The sequence below is a fragment of the Gymnogyps californianus genome, chromosome 4 (genome assembly GCF_018139145.2).
Source record: "Gymnogyps californianus isolate 813 chromosome 4, ASM1813914v2, whole genome shotgun sequence".
Classification (NCBI taxonomy): Eukaryota; Metazoa; Chordata; class Aves; order Accipitriformes; family Cathartidae; genus Gymnogyps; species Gymnogyps californianus.
Genome location: NC_059474.1, coordinates 10,796,870 through 10,817,012, shown reverse-complemented (window position 1 = coordinate 10,817,012; position 20,143 = coordinate 10,796,870). Strand labels below are relative to the sequence as shown.

Sequence of the window (20,143 nt, the reverse complement as noted above, 5' to 3'; positions counted from 1 at the left end):
CTACCAACACACACGGAATCCTCCAGACCAGGAAAAAACATTAGAACATTAAAATGAAATTATCTTAAATAAGAAGTTTGGATAGGGACACTTAAAGTTAGTTTGTCTTTATTAAAGACAAGAAGGGTAGGGGTGGAAATCATAATTTTAATTGCACTATGCAATGGAATCATCCCAGGGAAAATTATATAGAAACAGTCAGAGAACAAAAACAAATAGCTCAATACTTTAGTTGAAATACTATTTTTTCATTCTACGGGTTCTAACTCATATCAGAAGAGACGGTCTGGCAGGCTCGTTGAAGGCAACTGGGTACTGAAAACAACTTACAACTTGCAGAAACATGTCCCTAAGGCATATCTCCACTGCTGCTGAAGCCAAGCAAAAATACCAGAACTCTTAATTAAAAACAGAGATTTAAACAAAAGTAGCTTTATACTGATTCTCAGTGCCCTTATTCTTCTCACTCTTGACAGTAATCAGAGATGGAAGGTCTGATGTCCTATAAACTCCGCTCCTCATCCTCCCTTGGCAAGATCTCAGTTCAGAGATGTAACCTTCAAAGCTGAGGTTCCCTTCAGAATCGTCACAGGAGTGTGTGCCAGTGTCTTCCAGTTTGACTCCATCCACATCGATTACCCTGTTTACAGGGAGCTCTGTTTTGGGGTTCTCTCTTGCACCAGGAGGATTAAAGCTTCTGCTGGTCTTCACTTTATGACAGGTTTGTTCACAAGAGTTTCCTGAAGTCCCTTGTGAATCTTTTTTCTTTCTGTGGTTTGCACCTAACAGAAGAATTAAAAACAAAAAACACAAAACAGGACAGTTATGTATCTTCTGGTTTTAGCAGCTTTCAATATTGCAACCTCCTCTGAGGTCCTAATGGTAGATAGTCAGCTGGGATATTCCTCCAGTCCATCAAGGAGACTTACTGATGTACCAAGTAGGTAACTAAACAGTAGATATCAAAGATAAATGTAAAATGTTAATACGTATCTGTCTTAATTTAGCATTTTTCAGAGTTTTTAAAAAGACTCCATTAAGAATAACTACTTAGCATAAATTTGTACGCCTCTAGAACAAAAACTCTCACACCAGCAAACCCAAAGGTGAAGGAGGAGACTATAGAGCTTCCACTGGGGCAGAACGGGAGATGTTCCTTGACTTGAACTGGCCTCCAATACCAGATCCCTGCTGAGATATTATTTTTACTTGGCTAGAGATTAATTCTAGGATGATTTGAAGTCGCAGTTCACTGTCCTGAACTGCAACCGAGCAATTATGGGCCACAGTTTACAGGACAAGAAGAAAAGAAATAACTTAATCCGCTGAAGGGCTTTAAACATTCAAGAAACATCTGAGTTATGTGTGACTTTTTTAACCTTGAAGTTTCTTTTTGGTACAGCACTTCTAAAATCACAATTGTTAGGATTTGGGCCTATTCTCTAGAACTACTCACACAAAGTCATTACGATCCCAAGTTAACCCCAGATTAAAACCTCGAGCTCCCAAAAAGCTAGTTTTGTGTTAGGTGTGACACCGCAAACTGCTAGGCACTTGTTAAATCAAATGCAGATGAAGCTGGTTTGCCTGTTTCAACAGTCAACAAGAAGGGAAGGATGCAGAATGAGTTGATTTCATGATTCGCACTATGGTTATCAACATGACTTCTGTAGTTGAGGTGCCCCCACCACAATGATATAAAAAGGGGCAAAATTTTCAGGGAGAGAGAACTGCTTTTATTAGACCAACCGATATCCAAGAAAAAATAGAGAAACTTTCAAGGCACAAAGGCAGACCTGAGTAAGGGCTTCCATTTCATATTTAATTTCTTTTTTCCATGTATACCAGCTGGTCTTTTAAATGATACCATCTTATCCAACATGCCTTACCTAAAACATTTTTAAACTCTTTGCCACAGTACACACAAGTGCCTGATTAGCACATTTAGCCACACAAACCCCATGAGACGTGTAGGGTTAAATCCCATAGCTGGCTTTGAAATCTTTTATTTGTGTTCGTTCCACAGTGACGTGTACAGTTTTTTGCAAGAAAAATAAATTTCAATGTATAATCATCGTAGTCAAGAACTTTTTGATACAGAGAAGGGGAAAAATGCAAATGAAAAGGACAAAAAAAGCAATTTCATACTGTTTCAATCAAATCACTCCAGGGTCTTCTCAAGGGTTAAAGCCTTCTATTTAATGAAAATAAGTTAAAAATCTAAGTAGTGCAATATCATTTTAGTGCTTTAGCTACAGTGCAGCCCCACATTAATAATGTGGATATTCCACATCAGTAATGCTTGCCTTTTTTCACATCCAGAGGAATTAGATCAAACTCCAAACAAATCAGCTGAGCAATAGCAGAAGGAAGGCAGAAAGCCTTCTCAGCCCTGCTAGCCCAGCATGACTCCAGCCTACTAAATTACAGCTAACATTTAATGGGACTATATTACGCTTCATGTTTACATCTTCCTACTGCAGCCGAACATTGGCTTAATTTTAACTGCTGTTTGCATGGCTGTGGTGTAAAATGCTATTCTTCTATTCTAAAATGTTTATCTTAACATGAATGTACTGAATTGTACTCTTGATCTTTTTAATCTACTATTCTATGCCCTTTGAGGAAGATCTCTGATTCTCCTTTCAAGTTGGCTTAAAAGAGATACTAATTTCTAAAAAGCCATACTAACGATAAATTACAACAAATAGTTTGCATTGACAGAGCATGAGTCATCCAGTTGTCCTAGTATTGAGAATGCATCCTTCTACTAAATGTAATGTAAAGAAACACTTTGATGGTGGTTTCATAGCTCTGTTGATTTGAACTAAGCTGAAACACTTTCCCCAGTCAAACGATACAGCCTGCATTAACAGGGTACAACAGATGAAAGAGCTGGAAACTCCTACTGAGGGACGCTATGGAAGGTGTAAGTATTGCTGTATTTATTTGGTTGCTAAGTCTTTCTACAGCTAAATATAAGAAATGCCATTAAGTCTTGGAATTATGCTGTCACTGAGCCACCACACGAAGCAACTGGACTTGCAAGTTGTCTAATAGGAACAAAGCAAAAATAAGGTCAATGTTAGCTCTAGGGCTTCACAGGACATAAGCCCATCTGAAGAGGAATAAATCCGTATTATGGGCAGTTTTTTCTATTAATGCCCTTTTCAGGAGCAATCCCTCTGAAGCATCTAATAAATTACTACTACAGGCAGGACAGTAACAGAGAAGGTCTTATCTAAAATACTGGTTCAAAAGAATATGGAATTACTAAGGGATGATACTGTGAAGATGATTTCTCTTTTCCTGGCAGGGTAGAAAAGATCTTGGCTCATCTACACCAAACAGGAAGATGATTTCAAGAGTACCACTACACTGAAAAAATACTTTAATGTGCTTTTTTATCTCATTTTTAAAAACAAAGCATTTATGAAGCAAGGCTATTTAACACAAATAATAGGAGAGATTCCCAAAAACAGCTGGTGTATAAATGTATCCTACAAGTTTTAAAATAGACTCCAGATTTGCATGTACTTAGTGGAGCTTTATAATGAGGCTTAAATGATGACTACAGCACTTCTGCACTGGTCTCCTTCTCATATTCTCTTTTTGAGTAACAAATACCTGGGTATTTGTTACTGAGTAACAGTAGCAAACCTGAGTAACAAATAGCAAACTTAGCTATGCAGGGCACCATCGAAGGTGCAGAGAGCTTTCACAGATAAAATTTCTCTTCACATATTCTTGCATTGAAGTGATGAAAACCTCCATAGATATCTCTGCGGATTGCTTTGCCTTGCATAAAGCATGTCAGGAATGATATTACATTTTCCCGAATCTAATCTGTCAAATGTCCTACCTAACGTCAGAAGGGAAAGGAAGCCAGCGCTTAGAGCAGTAGCTGCACAGATTAATTTCCAAACAGACTGGAATAGCATAATCATGCCTATTTGTAATCTTCAGCTTCCCCGCTAAGCATTCCACGCAGCTCTAAGGGAATTTTCTTGTGCATCTGATGCCGTTAATATGTTCCAGCTGGTTTAAAGATGGGATCATGCATGTCGTCTTCTCTTTTTAAACTGGAGATCTGCTATTTTACAGACTGGCAGCTAAATGACTGCTTAGAAGGCTAAGTGTACCGGTCTGCATTTTTCAAAAGGTTAATGATCAGGCACTGTTTTGGCTGATCTCCTGACTTCCTTTACCAATATTTCTCTTTTTCTGGTATTTTAATTTTGTGTATTATTCTCAAGCTCTCTGAATTTAACATTATGATTATGGAACAGTGTCTTCACAGAGGAAGACAAAGGGAATTCTTCTTCTTCTGTATGAAATATTCCTCAAGCTCTAAGTAAGATCTAAGCAAGATATCAGAAGACATTGTCTTCCAAGTAGTTTAGGACCAAGGGAGCATTTGGCCAAATTCCAGGCAAAGACGAGGTCACAAAAACCCTGGAAATTTCAGGAACAGCATGAACTGTCAAATGTCAACGATAGGATCAAATAACTGTAACTCTAATGCAGATGCTTGGGATTTAAAGGTCCACCCACAACATCTTGCAATGATGTTGTTTCTATACCATAATTATTAGATCCATTTCTTTTCAATGTGTCAAATTTTAGTTATGATTCACTTCTTAAAGCATAATTCAGATCTGATCTGAAATTCAGCACCTGTAGTTGTAAGTGATCAATACTCAATATAGTTCCATTCACACCATATTTATCTTTTTTTATAAAAGCAAGTAGAGGTTTATGAAGTTTCACTGCAAGAGATGAGCTCTGTATTTGAAAGTCCATACTTAGTGGATTTCATATATGGCATAATGTTAAATTCTATTCCATAATTTTCCCAACACCCTTTCCGTATAGACCTCTTCCATGTAGATTCAGCATTTCACTTGGCATTCTACCTTTGCTAAAATCCTACTGTTCTTGTCAAAACCATTTACTATTTAGATGGCGCTCAGTTCTACTGAAAGATAACAAGAATACTCTGCTGACTTCTATACCGTTGATCCCAGGCATTCAACTTCTAATGTCAGAGAGGATCAGATATTTAGTTAAAAAGAATGAGCTCCAGTTTAATGATTTTGTGCTGACTTACAGCAGATAAGAATCTGTTTGAAGTATTTCATAACACTTATAATATAACTCTTGTGAAAAGAAATCACCGAAGTTTTCAGGAACAATTCCTGGAGTTGGTTAGTTACTGGTATATACCACCCCCAAATGTAATCAGTCATTTTCAGTCTCCAAATTAATAAGACTCTGGTGTGTTCGTTAATGCATGAGATTGCATAGATACTGTTCCCATCTCTGATTCCATACAACAACCTGTCCTAAGGCGATAACATGCTGCCTGAGAGCACTTTTTTTACGTGAGACTGTCGTGGGTTAAAAAAGGAGCTTTGCGATGGTCACTTCTGCAGTGGGTGTTCACTTCAATGTCCTGGAAATACTTCAGTACCAGTAACTCTTTTCCTGAAGATATGTGTAATCTAGCAGTTTCACTCTGGGAAAGACACTTCTTCCTTCCTGTCCTAAACTGTTGGGAAATGGTTCTTCAAAATTTTAGCCTTCCCAGCTGTGGATTCTTTTAAGTGGTGGATAAATGACTTCCACACTGGCTGATGTACTGTTAGTACTGTAAGCATTTTTTTTTTTTTAAAGTTTGTAAAGTGATTTACGCTTCTGGGGGGGAAAAGGATACTTTACATTTAAGATTTAGAATTCTGCAGGTTAAATTTCCTTTAAGTTTCCTTCCTTTTATCTCTTAACCGATACAACACCGAGGAGAAAGAGGATTTAATAAAAGATTCCTACCTACAGTTTATGCTAAATCTTTTCAAAGGAAATTTGATTTCATATGCTGTATTTCACTTGCATGATGAAACACCAACTGCAGCATATGCTCAATGCCTTGAAATCAGACTCAGTAACAATGAAGGCATCAAGCTAGGAAATGGATTATTCTACAAAGCAGCAACACTCTGCATTACCAGTCTATTTACTTTTGTCCTGGGAATTTCTGGAATACATTTGCAGTGTTAAGTTTAGAAAGACAGGACGGATAGAAATTCTTCCATGGCACTCATCTCAAAGCATTCGCAAGAAGAACAAAGCACAAAACATTATTCAGAAAGACAAATCTGAATATTACGTAGAAGAGGGAGCCGGTATGACTACTACTGCTCACCAGTGGCATATATAATCAAAAAAGGAAACACTGCAAACTGTGTTTGCTGAGGGCAGTGACCTTTTATATACGTGGCTACAACAGCTGCTGAAGGGAACTGCACACAATGTCATTTAAAAGCCAGGAACAGGCCAAGAATAAATAAAATGAAAAGTTCTGACTTTTGATCCAGACTGATATGCATGCCCTCAATAACACTAGCCAATTTACTTAAACTTTCTGTTTCTCCACTGCTAAAATTGAAACAATTTTTGAATACTTTCCAAGCAGTAGACATGACAAAACGTCTCTGCAACAGTCTACAAGTATTCAGCCCTCAGTTTGATCTTCCAGCATTTATTGTTAACATTCATTTTGCTTTTCTGTCAGTAGTCGGTAACAGCAGGTTTAATTACTGCAGAGAGTAATATGTTGGGAAACAGTGGATTGAATTACTTAAATCAGTTTTAATTTAATCTGCCATTCATTATGTTTTCAATTAAGAAATCCTAAAATGTGGTTTAGCAGGGCTACCAGTTACATTTCCACTGAAAATTCAACTAAGTTCATTTCATCGTCCAAATGTAAGTCATGTGTTTGCATAGATCTGGTTTTAGCCTGTGTGCATTTGGTTCAAAGAGCAGTTGTAATTTTTCTAACATTTTATCTAGTCAGTGATAAAATTTGTAATTCTTTCTAAAATGTGTGTCTTGCTGTTTGATTGAAATAAGCTTACATTTCAAATAATCATCCTTCAAGGCCTTCCTTGCTTCCCTTGTTGTCTACTCTTAACATAACTCTCCTCCTTTGTTTATTATTGATCTCAGTCATGTACTACATGTAATTCTCCCATTTAATCATGCTCTGATTAAAAGAGGATTAACAGATTCTGGCCTTAGTATTACTGGATCCCCACGAGTACTTCTTTATATTGATCCAGAATCCAATTATCTTCTATAAAATTACGTAGAACCAGTAAGGATGCAATTAACTGCAGGACAACAGCCTTTGTTAAAAATAATTATTTACATTCTTTTTACGTCTTTTAAGTCATAATCCCTTCCTTTTCTTAAATTATTATTTCATTTATGTTTTCATTTCTGTGATTATCTTGATTTACATAGGAAACACCGCTGGATTGTCTCTAAAATATGCCACATGAATTAAGAGATTATGTAAAATATTAATTATGTAAAATATAGAACTTATTACAAAAATAAAGGTTTATTTTGCGTTTTTGAAGATATACACATGATCGTTTTTAATCTCCTTAACTATCACAAAGTTTATTGCACTTGGAATTCATTACCCTTATAACTGAAAAGTTTAGTAGCCAAAAAGTGAAAGTCACAGAAATACCGCTGATATTATCTGATCTCTATTCCTCAGTTGTAGCGTACTGCGTCCTCTCTGTGAATAATAAAAAAGAGCAGTTGGGATTTTTTTTTTGTCTTTGGGAACAATAGCCAGCCCCAGGCTCTGAGAGTCCACCCTGCATTTAGTTTCTGCATAATTTATCTTTCAAAGCAAAAACATCCTAGCACTGGTACTAACTATTCAATTTCTGAAAGAATTCTTTCCAATAAGAAAGGAAGCAAGTTTATTTTGAGAATACGATTGCCCATCTATTTGAGAAACAAAGCGGTGTCTTCAGAAAAAGGTAAGTAACTGTTTATACAGTCTAAATTCACCCTTTATCTTCCATAGTCATATTATTAAAGTATAATTCCAGAGAGTTCACCATGCTTCTATTTTCCCTAGCTGGCTCTCTATCTTAACCAATGCCATTATATACCTATTAAAAGGGAGTTTTGAATAAACTCTTTGACTGAATTGCTGGATCCAGTCTATACATCTACTCAAAAAAATACCTTCTTACGTGGTAGGCAATAATTCCATTGATTGTAATTGTAATTTCATATTAAGAATATTTCTCATCCTAAATGAAAAAAAAAAGGGGGAATTTTTTTAATAACAGAAAGAACAATTTGATGGAATCAAATCTACAGTCTGTGATTGCTGCAAATTGTCCTCTCTAAGGATGAAATGGTAGTCCCTGAAAAAGTCCAATTGCTACTAAGACTAAATGCCCACCTACTTTGTAGTAGAGGCAACAATCACAGTGAACAACTCACAGGCCCCAGTGGAATATTGTTGAATAAATAATCTAGTGCAAGGCCTCTGGCTTGATATTCACAGCTCTTGAGGGGACTAAAGGTTTGAAAGACTGTCTCTCCTCACGACAGCTATTTTTCACTTGGGTAACGAATGTGCCTAACCCCCTGGGAAAAACTGGACAACATTCAAAGTACCTAGACTATACCATGCAATCAAAAAAAAAAAAAAACCAAAAAAACCCAGAGATTAAATCAGTATTTTAACACTTTCAAAAATGAATACATCACTTCGAGCCAATTATACCACACAATAATTATTTCTTCTACAGATGGGTACCACCACCATTATATGTGGAGACACGAAGTAAGTGCATTTCAGAATTAGTCTTCAGATTCCAGAAACCTCTCATTTTTAAAGTGGGAAATTTGCCAGAACTAGCAGGCTTATTCAAAAATAAAGACATTTTCTCTTGATGAGTAACGCAACTAGAATCAGTAATGATTCTTGTGTTGCAAACTGACTTGATATTTACTTCATAGCTAAATATTACTACAGTATAAACACATTTCACTTATTTAAGAAAGTTAAGATCTGTGTTTGAAAAATTGTTCTCAAAAGCTCTGAGCGATGCAAACCTCATTTTGCTGTTTTCCATTATTCATATTTTGCTTTCTAGATCTTGAAATGAAAAAAAACCTCAGGAGTTACCCATTACAGGGATGGATATTGGCCTGGCTTTGCTACACCAGTCTGTGGTTAGCGAATTGCCCGCTGCAGAACGTGAGGGACTACTTCATTCCCCCCAGCCCTTTTCCCAGCATATATAAACCCAATGTATAAAAGCCCAACGCATAGTGTAAGCATACATGTCATTTGCCTTTATACCAATTTGAAACCAAGATTATAGACCACTTTAAATTATGTAGTCATTATTTTTGGTTTTATCCCAACATTTTAATTCAATAAACCAATCAGAAATGCATTTTCCATTGATAGGAGATTATGAATGGAGAACCATTAAAGCACTTAAAAAAGCAACCATTATTAATAATTTAGTCCTTTGAAATATCGATTCTTGACTGGAGATAGTTCCCAGCAGTCTTTATTATAATTACTGTACATCATTGAATAGTCTTTCCATGCAAACTCCATGAAATCATGAAAATAGAGAAGTTTTGTTTCAGCCCACACTTTTTCCATAAAATCACTGTTCTTTTGTAGAACACAGCTCCCATAAAATTGTAGTGTAGTGTGAGGAGTGTAGAATAGAGTGAGTGTATGCAATAAGGTTGTAGCAAAAAAGGAAGGTGTTTTACATCTTTCTTTCAGATTTTTGTTATTCCTCAAAAAAAATAGCTTTGTGACAAACCAGATTCTAACAGAAACTATGATTTTAGTTTTGCAAAATTATTTTGTTTGATTACTTAAAGGTCTCTCATAGGTGACTATGACAGAAAAATAAAACACAATCACCAGTGCAAGTAGAGTAGACCAGTTGTATACTGGTACATGAAAATTAAAATCTGTTAAAAAAAATTTAAAATAATTCAGTATGTAGGATATTAGTTATTTGTTGTGGAAAAGTCTGAAGAATTTTAAAAGGGGAACTGCTACAGGACTTTCAACTGCTTCATTTTCTTTCATGGAGGCCCACAACTACGTGGGAACACAGTGACTTTTGGAAAAACTACATTTTCAGCCCCCAGAACACAATGAGACCTAGGTAACAGCACGACAAGCCTCTCTGCAGTATTTTTTTTTTTTTTAATTAGGCTTCACAGTACTGTTATGTAGGACCCATCCCTAAGAATGAAAAGTGTATTGTGGTCTCCAGCACCCATCCAACCCTTCATTTCTTACCCAAGACTACCAAACAAAGAGGTTGTTATATTGGTTACTCCACTTCAAATGAACTGAGATCACCAGCTCATTTCTTAAAGACCAGGGAAGAATTGCTTTAGTTTAAAATAAGAAGGAAAGTAATGAATATAAAGTTTAGCCCAAGAACCCAAAGACAGAAGAGACTCTCCTTTCAGGAGTTCCTGTTGTGACTCATTGAAAAGAAATCTCCTGTCTTATCTGCCTTCTGGTGCACATGTCAATGCTATGGATTTCACATGTGACCCATCAGCATCTCAAGACAGCATTTGCCCTTTGATATCTAGATTATTAACAAATACAATGTTTGTTAACTTTGTCTCACAGTAATTGCTATTTCATATCTATTAATCTGTTTGTTATCAGAAGATAATTTTAATCAGAATTCTTAATCCAGGACTGAAAGAACTGTTTTTAAATAATGAAGAAAATCAAAGCTTAAAACCAGTTTGCGTAACTAGGTCTAGAATTTATTACTCCTGAGAGAACAAAGATACAAAATACATGTGAAAACTACACAAAGATTTCTACAAAGTAAAAAGTAGGAAGTGGGAAAAGGGAAAGCTACAGTTCAGTGGTTACACAGAAATGTATGGCATGCATTAAAATATTGTAAATTCATGAAGTTTTTTTTAAGTGCAAATGGTTTTTTTTAACAGTTCTCACTGAAAAATATGCAAATTGATACCTATGTTGTACACTTGTCATATTATCAGAAAGACATCAACACAAATCTATGCATATACACATCAGTATGTCTGAAGTACATTTTGTGGTTTTGTTATTCGTAGGCACTGGTTACAAGTCTGTTCAATACTCAGCTTCAGAAATTAAGTGGTAGCGCTTATAGAACATTTCTCAAATACTACTAATAAAGGAATTTGTTTTTAAAATACCAAGAGGATGAAATAATCTGCATTGCCATTTATAAGCATCCAACAACCAAAGAAGTATTTACAAATCATCAACCATACAGATAAAGAACAGTATCAAATACTCTGTGTAAAAAGATAAATAATTAAAATGTATATTCCCACATCACAAAGAAATGTTATCATACAAATTATGGCACCATATGTTTGTGAAACATCAAAAATAAATGTAGCACATAGATACCTCTTCTTATATTTTACATTAAAATGTACAGTACAATGACTGTAAAATGTCAATGTCACAACACCCATTGTCTTCAAACTCTTGTTTCTGGCAATAGCAATTATTATTAGAGTCCATGTTTATAGAGAAATTCCATACTTCAGCCTTGGGCTAATATTGCTCTGTGATATTGCTAGACCATGAAACTTACATCCTAAAAAAAGTTACATATTTTCTTTAAAATTATCTAATAGAAAGAGCTATTTCACATGTGAATATTCTGGGAGAAAGTGTGATCGATGCAATCTATTTCTCTGTGTAGCAAAGCATGGGTTTAAAAAAGTGTAACGTTTTTATTTTTAGTCACAAATATCTAATTTATTAGAGAAATATTTTTTAAATTAAGGTTTATCCATTTCAAATTTTAATCATAAACAGTACTGCAATTTTCAACACATAATTAGGGTTCCTGCTAAAGCACTTAGACTTCCAATCCCTAATCATTTATCTCATTATGACAAATGGATCAAAAAATCTGGAATGCAACAGTGCCATGGAACTCAAAATGCTGATATCCTGTTTTGTACTCCTAGGGTAAAGAATGAGATAATTATAGCATATGGATGTATTTTAAAGGTTTGTCTGCATGTGTCCATTTTTGGCCACATGCCAAATCCAAACAAAAGTACATTCTTAAAGGCAACTAGAAATATTACAGTTAGCACACACTAAGGCAATGAAAATCTTTTTTTTTGTTGTTTTTTTTTTGTAAAAAAATTAAGGTGCAGAGAGAATTTTCTTTCTTGTTTTAATGGGTGCCAAATACTGATTAACAGTGCCAAGGAAAAATAGTTTTACATAAAAGGAAAGACTATTAAAATCTAGAAATACCTGAATTGGATCTTTGATATCCAGATTTTTCCTGATTACCTGCAAAAGGAGTTGGGGGTGGATAGTTGGCTTCTGTGAGTTTACTGATGTCTGATGGTGGTGTTGGTGGTGGCGGTGGTAGCAAAGTACTGTTAGGGCTACTAATATCTCCTTCAGCCACAAGAGTCAAGTCTGCCACATTCTCATCATCTACCATCTGTATGCCTTCAGCTTGTAATTCTCTTGACTGCCTTTTCCATATTGTTGCATTGTTTTCCTGTGCATGCGGAATTGGAGACAATGCAGTATTAAAAGGAACACTGAAAGTCTTCTGACTGTGGAGTGCTGTCAAAGCAGATTTATGTTTATTTTCTGAGTAACCCATTTTCTTAACTGAATTTTCATTAAAGTTTTGTACGGCCTCCTGTTTTCCACTTGGTGATGTACATCCATCCTTGCCATCATTTTTTGAAGCTCGCTTGTTGAGGCCTTTGGGGCCTGCGGGAGTAGATGACGATGGTTCTGGGCCAGTGGGCGGTAAACGAAGAAAGTCAGGAAGAATAAGGTCTTCTTTCCTTAGCAGTCCACGTTGGTCATCTGCTCTGTTACTTTGAGCTTTGGATATGAGTTCAAAAAATTCTATTGGGGAAAAACCCAAAATTGACAAGTTTTTGTCAGAAAGTGCAATGTCATTAAAACGCAAATTTTCAGCACATTTATTTTCCATGAAGATCTTCAATTCTTTCAATGCTGCCTTGAAATAAGATCCCATGTTAATTAGGAACTTTTTCAATTGCAGCAATGTTCGCTAGCATCACTATAATTAAGACCATCAGGATTGCTATTGTAAGAGTTTTGCAGTTTAGAACAGCTGCAATTCACTGAGCCTTGAACACATCTTCTATTTTATGCAGTTAATAAATCTGTACACACACGGGATTTTTTAATTCTTTATACAAAACAAGGCTCTGGTCTTACTGACAATGGGTGCACGTTTTTATATTCTAGACGGTTTTTACCCATCTTAACTCAAAAATAGCCATGCCATTTGAAAGTTCAAAGATTCAAAGTGTTGCAAACTTCCTTGTTATATTGAACTTCTCTCAGTTTAATAATATTTTATCACAGTTTAAATTCAGTTCATGGTGTAGTTTTAATTCAGGATGTTATCATCACAGGACATGATCAGATGATGATTTAAGTAACCCCATTTTACTTTGTGCTGCAATGAATCAGTAGCATACAGGTAGTCAATAACCATCGAAGGAGCCATTACTAAAAGCAATGGGGCAGCTTTTTTATAGAGTTTTTAACACAATTAGAAGTGATTTTCTGATCATGTCCTTAATGATGTCCAATGGTTTAATATGTTTCTATATATAAATAATACTCAAATCACCACTGTTCTAGAAAGTCTCAAAACTTGGCAACAAGAAACTTATCAATCATAAGCCAAGAATTATACCACTCCTCAAAAAAGAAGCATCACAACAATAAACAAACTCTTTGGTACAAAATATATAAATATAAAAATATGTAATTCTTAATATAGCGTCTCTGCATGTCCTAATTTTTCAATAAGAGAGCACTGAAACTACAGAATATTAAAGATGCTTAAAAAGGCCATCTCCAACAGATGAATTAAAATCAATAGTTTCAACCCAGCTTATAAATACTGTTTGAAGCAAAAGCCATTACAAAATAAAGCACAGAATGTTAGTATCAGTTTTAACTTAGCATAATATGAAGTCATACACTTGCACTTGTATGACCTTATTCCTAATCCTCTATTCATATTTGGCAGGCTTTGCAATATATTTGTAAAAATGACTTTTTAACATGCTTTGTCAAATGCCATAAAATCTGAACATAGCCAAGATGGAAGCTTCAAAATGCTTCTTATTGCCAAAGTTTTGCAAAATGGCGGTATGCATATTAAACCATGCAACATTTCTAATATGTGTCATACAAAAATGTTCCTTTCTGAAATTTCAAACTTCATAGAACAGTTGTTTTTTTTCATTAAAAAAACAGTCTACAACATTTGGTACGTATTTTCCAAACTTGGACAAATTTCACAGAATTCAAAATAAAATGTGAAAGCCTCGAATTCTGAAGTTTTCAAATTATGTTAATGTTTTACTCAGCCCTAGGAAGAAAAATGAAAATATTACAATATGGAAAACAAGTTAACAAAATACTAAGCAACAGAAAATAATTTAAAATGCACTAATATTTTGCAGTAACACTTATATTAACAAACATCTATTCTGCAAGAAAAGTTTTAGCCACAGCATTTTTTTTAATTCCAGTCAGTGGACATTTATTCACAGATGAACATTCACTTGCTGTATAACTGTGCATAACCAGGTTTTGGATATGCATATTAGGTAATATCAGAAGTAAATTTTAATCTGTGGGTAAAATATGTCCTCTAATTTTTTTTTTCTACTTGGGACAACAGGGAGGAACGTGTAGGGCTGACAGACAGGTAATTGCTTCAGTTAATGCCCTAGGGCAGAGGGTGGTATGTCATGATTTCTACTGCTACATCGTTTTTATTCCTCTTTCTCCCATGGATATCTTTCTATAAGAAAGCAAATTCTCTTATGAGTTCTTTTCCAATGATATCACCAAAACTATTAAGATGTAATTGACGGTAAAAATCGTACTCAGAATATGCAAGATTACCAATAACCTCTTTGCTTATTTCTACTTCTAACCACCTTTTCAGAGCAGTTACTGAATGTAAACTAAGCTTTTACTCTTGCCCTTCACAGCTCCTCCACAGTCATCAGATTGTACTGCCCTGACTGTCACAGACTTTAGTAGACAATTTTCAAAAATTCTTACCTGAGTAAGTTAGGGTCTACACCATTGTGCAGAATGCCTTTCAGCAAGTTGGAGACTCTTATGTAAAGGTGAACAGAAAGGCAAGCTTCTACATGGCTTGCAAAGGGTATCAAATAGGATATTCAACTGCAATTAAGTAACTAATTCCTTCTTATTTTACCAGAATTAGGTAGCTCTCACTTTTGAAAATCCCACTAGGCACCTACATCTATCTTTAGGTATTCTTAAAATTTTACCTTCAGCTTCAAAAACTTTACAATTCAAACACAGTATCAAACAAAAATATAAGGATCATGACTATGATTTTCACAATGCAGTATTAAACACATGGTACCTTTTCCTACACAGATACAAAATTCTCATTTTTCTAAGACTACTTATGTTAATACGTAAACTATAAAGTTCACATACCCTCTGCTTCATCCAAATTTATTTTCTGACATTTTTTTTTCCCAATCTTTGCAATAGAGTCTTCTCTCTTTGACAGCCGGACTTCCCTAGCATTTTTTCCATTTTCGCCTTTCATTTTGATAGAATTAGACTTTCCTAGAGTTCTTCCCTCTCCCTGCATTAGAAGGAAAGTTAAGGTACTACTTACATTTAGGCTATATCATTGTGTACATAATATGGTCGAAGTGAATAAAAAAGTTATTTTGAAAACACATTTCTCTAACACCACCACAACAAATGTTTTAGTTTAATCTTGATTATTGCAAAGATCATTTGCCATAGTAGTTCCCAAAAATATATAAATAAATATAATATTGTTTACTCTGAAGAATTCACATTACAGAAAGGGCCTTTGAATTTCAGGGTAATTCAATCATTTTCAAATATAGATAAGCCAATGAGACACGAAACAACAAATACAACACAGTGAAAGAGCTATTTGATTCATCATGAAGACAAAGTTCTCACAAATAAATGTTGTTCACAGTGGAAAAATATCAGATGAATTATAGCTATACTCAATCTAGTTATGTAATTTGGCTGATTCAAAATCATGGATGAATGCAGCTTTTAGTATAGAATTCCAGAAGGAAAGAAAAGATGATCTAAGGGACAAAAATCATTGCAGAAGACTTACAGTAGATACTGGGTTTCTTGAAGTAGTTACAGTTGCGGTCTGTTTTACTGATGCACCTTTTTGTTTATCTGTAAACATTGAACAGAAACATACCTTCTATAACTACAAATCTATGATTTCCCAAAGAAGTAATATTTAAGTTACAATGATGCACAAAACAGATTTTTTGCTTTAAAATTTCTCAAAGATGTACTCAGAAAACAAAGAGTGAGCACAGTTGATAACCCTGATACTTTTCAGTCAACACCTACCAGAATCTCCCTCTCATCTTCAAATTTTCCTAATCCTGGCAATACTTTTAAAGTTTAAAGATGCTGAAGTCTCATTTAAGGTCTCCTAAATTTTCAGTTGATTTAGATCAAATAGCTTTTCAAATCTCAGCTACTAATTCAGTTTGAAATTCTCAAATTTAGAATTTAAACAAGGAAAAAAAAATTCAGCAGAAAAGACCATTGAAAGGTCATGTTGAATCTTTTCCAACCTGTTTCGTGCATCAATTGTTTTCTAGACATTGCCATATCCTCCTTGTCTACTTCTAAGTAACTAAATGGCTCCTTCAAATTACATCTGCCTACAACAAACATACTAACCGAAGACTGAGCTGCAAACACAGAATCATGGCCCTTTTTCACTGGTATATTGCCCCAGAATCAGCCTATTGCTAGAATGATCCTCTATGATTTAGGCTTTTATAGCAGCTGGCAGCACACAGTATTACAATTTTACTTGTAATCCTTAAACTAATTATCTGTGAGGGTATTTAGATTGATATCTTTTTTCACAATGACAATTGGTTCTGTTTCCTACAAAAATGACAAATCTGATTCTCCTCAGTAAATACCTCTGTTCTCGTAGTTCTTTCTCAAAGAGGATCTCTGCTCTAAGTCAATTTAATTTAACCACATCTAATTTCATTTTTAAAACTAAGTGTTCTATATCTATAAAAAGGTCTCCTAATGAAACCAAACCTTTACTCTCAAGGCTGCTTACATCAATCTAGCATGATAATTGTGCCAAAAGACTGTCAGCTGTTCAGTTGATCAACTTCTATTTTTCAAATTATTTTGTCCAGGGAAATCACAAATTATATCCTTTTTAGTATTGCCACCAGAAATCATCACTTAAAACTGGAGATGTAGGCTCTGCTACTTTCTCATGTTAAAGGGGGTTATCATAGCAGTATATATAGCTGCTGCACAAACTGCATCTGTTTTACTTATACAGAATGTTTCTTATGAATTAATTGCCAAATTCACAGAAGTTATTTGGCATTTTATTCTCATTATTATTACCAGGCACTATGTCTCTAAACACGTGTGTAGCTCTATGGCTAAGTGCAAGTAAAATATTCAGGTATTACTAGTGCAGAATTTCCTACAGCAACAGTAAAGTACTTGCTATCAACAGATGAATTTAATCTTCAATCTTTAGAAACTGCACTCCTTTTTAGTTAAAAAGAATATATACTACATGTGATGTATCTAAATTTAATCACATTTACCTCACCTTCGCATCAACAGAAGAAACTAACCAAAGTCAGGTTTATGAAGCTGACTTGACATCATAAATAAAAGCTTTTATGCCAACTTACCTCTACCCTTTGTTGACTCTTTTTCATCTAGAACCACCCGCTGACCATCCAGATTAGATATAGGGACACCAAGATCAAGTGGTTCCTGCTCACCATTCTAAAGTCGGATCACAGTTTGTATGTAATAGAGAAAAAGCTGTTTTCAGAACAAATCTATGCAGTCTGACATTTTTTGAAAGAAAAAGAGCAAAGCATTTTTACGTTTCAGTGTAGCCTCAATATATTGTTCTTCTACCATTCTAAAAATGTTTATTCCATTTGTGTAAAACTACCTTGATTAGAATGAGTGTAACCCATTTATGTGAGAAGAATGGTATTTGGGGAAAAGAAGATACAAGGAGAAAAAAATCATCTAATTTGCAAGCATGCACAAATACTCTAGGACCATTAGTCTATATGTTCAGCAAATCATATTTTTCAGAGGAAGTCTGAGATTATTTTATATTCTAAATCGGTTGTATTTTGTAAATTTTATGATTTTATTAAATGAAGTTATCTTTATACCAACATGTTTTTCAGTTATTTTAAAAACATAGACTGGTTCAGCCAAGACAGTATACATTCTAGAAATACCACAAAGTAACTTTCCGTTCCTTGATATTCCATCATAATAGAAAAGAGAAAATGCTAGCCAAGTGCTTAGGAGTAGAGAAGTTGAATCACTCTGCTTCCACATAAATTTTTTGCAAGGAGATTTGAGGCAACTTTCATGACTCCCAGGATAATGGAACAATAGCTTTAACTAATCTCAATCAACTTTCCCTGGCTAATAATGGGAAAAATTGAGCTCTGGAAGAAGGTAAGTTCAGGCTCTGTTATTTAGGATGTTGGATTTATTCCGAAGGAGAATATAAAACAGATGCAGACTAAAGCTTTGAGGTAGTTACTATTAAGCATAATGGTTATGACTACTATGCATTTTCATCTCAACATGTAGTTATAAATACAGAATTTAATGCCTAATTACAAGGATAGGAATAATTTCAGGGACTATCATATGATCTTCTCCAGACAAAAAATATCGCAGCTTGAATTACATCAAAAGATACTTACTAGTCTTGCCACAAGTTCATTAAGATTTAAACCATATTTTGCAACCACAGGCCTTAAGACCTCTGTTACTGGTTTGGTGGGTTTAGCCTTCAAACCAACTGATCGATTGATTGGAACAAGATCCAGCCTGAAACATATCAATTGTAACATTAAGTATGAAATATTCCAATAAACAAAATGTACAAAATATATAAAATCAAATCTACAGCAAAGTTATACCAGTTTACAGCTAGTGACCGTGAAACTTCACTAGCACAAATCTATCCTAACCTGAAGGTATAAAGCACTTCTAATACAAATAAAACTTTCTCTGTTTCACTCGCCAGAGCTGAGTGAAGGCCTGAGCCAATCTAATTGCATGGTGATCCTCAGACCAATTAGATACATTCCACAGCACTATCATCTTTACAGTAAGATCGCTCTGACCATTCTGGTCCAGGAGTGCTTCCAAAGTGACTCCATGCCTGTACTATAGCCATGGATGCAAGAAAAATATCTCTCCCCACTTCCACAAGAGAGACTCACAAAGTCCTGTTCAATTACTTGAGATGGGCTTGGACAGGCATTTTTATTTTTAAGCACAGGAACAAATACAGTGGAATTCCAGATGATGCTAATTTCTGGCTAGATGCCACCATATCACAAAAAATTGCTGTAAGAGAAATTTATATGCAAAGGCTGTAAAAGCAATTCAGTTGGAATTTAAAAGATAAAGACAGCCCTCTTCAGAGTCTACTACGCAATTTTATATCATTTCATCAAAATAGCAAAAAAATAATGTAATAAGAAAAAATTTTTAAAACCCAAACAACTATTCCATTTATGTCTATTTCCCTGCACAGAACTGTGCCTAGTTTTGTTTTTTTTTTTTAAATGCTCTTCATCTGTGCCCTGATCCCTTCATAACAGCCACATTTGACTATAATGTCACTATAGTATGAAAACAAGGGCAGGCTTATTACTAACAAAAAATATCAGAAGAAATGTACATCATCAGAAGAAATGAAAGTTATTAGTGATTTTGTCAGTCACGAATAAATGTAAACCCCATCTTTTCTCTCACACAAATTACTTAAATATAAGATGTTGACTTATTGACTTTTCCCTTCCACAAGAAACTTGAATAACTGAAACTTTGTCTTTCATATTTTCTTTGAATACAATACCTACTAAATAGAAATGATCAATTTTAATCATTAACTGGTAATTGACACAGAAGTGGCAGACATTCAGGTAACCAAGTATATCCACATAGTATTTGTCTTATGTCTGAAAATATTCCAAATATTTGAGTATTTTTGCTTACACAGTGTCTACCCACAGAAGGAAATAATGTAGAACATTTCTATATTTTAATTAACACACAAGTAACATATGGTACTGCCTACTTAAAGTTCCTTTTTAATTTGGAAACTCA

At 34.8% G+C, this 20,143-nt stretch overlaps 1 protein-coding gene across 4 annotated transcripts in view; it reads right to left on the bottom strand.

Moving 5' to 3' along the window:
* Positions 1-20,143, bottom strand: part of RGS12 (regulator of G protein signaling 12) — a 79,893-nt gene continuing 59,750 nt past the window's right edge. Inside the window, exons 12-18 of one of the 4 annotated variants that reach the window (XM_050896441.1) lie at positions 18,727-18,853; positions 17,674-17,770; positions 16,083-16,159; positions 15,407-15,560; positions 12,164-12,781; positions 459-782; positions 1-20 (exon numbers count right to left, since the gene is read on the bottom strand). In XM_050896441.1, the coding sequence (XP_050752398.1) occupies positions 1-20; positions 459-782; positions 12,164-12,781; positions 15,407-15,560; positions 16,083-16,159; positions 17,674-17,770; positions 18,727-18,853 (1,417 nt within the window). Of the gene's footprint in view, positions 21-404; positions 783-12,163; positions 12,782-15,406; positions 15,561-16,082; positions 16,160-17,673; positions 17,771-18,726; positions 18,854-20,143 lie in introns of those variants that run through there. The other 3 variants (XM_050896439.1, XM_050896440.1, XM_050896444.1) reach the window with 3 other exon arrangements.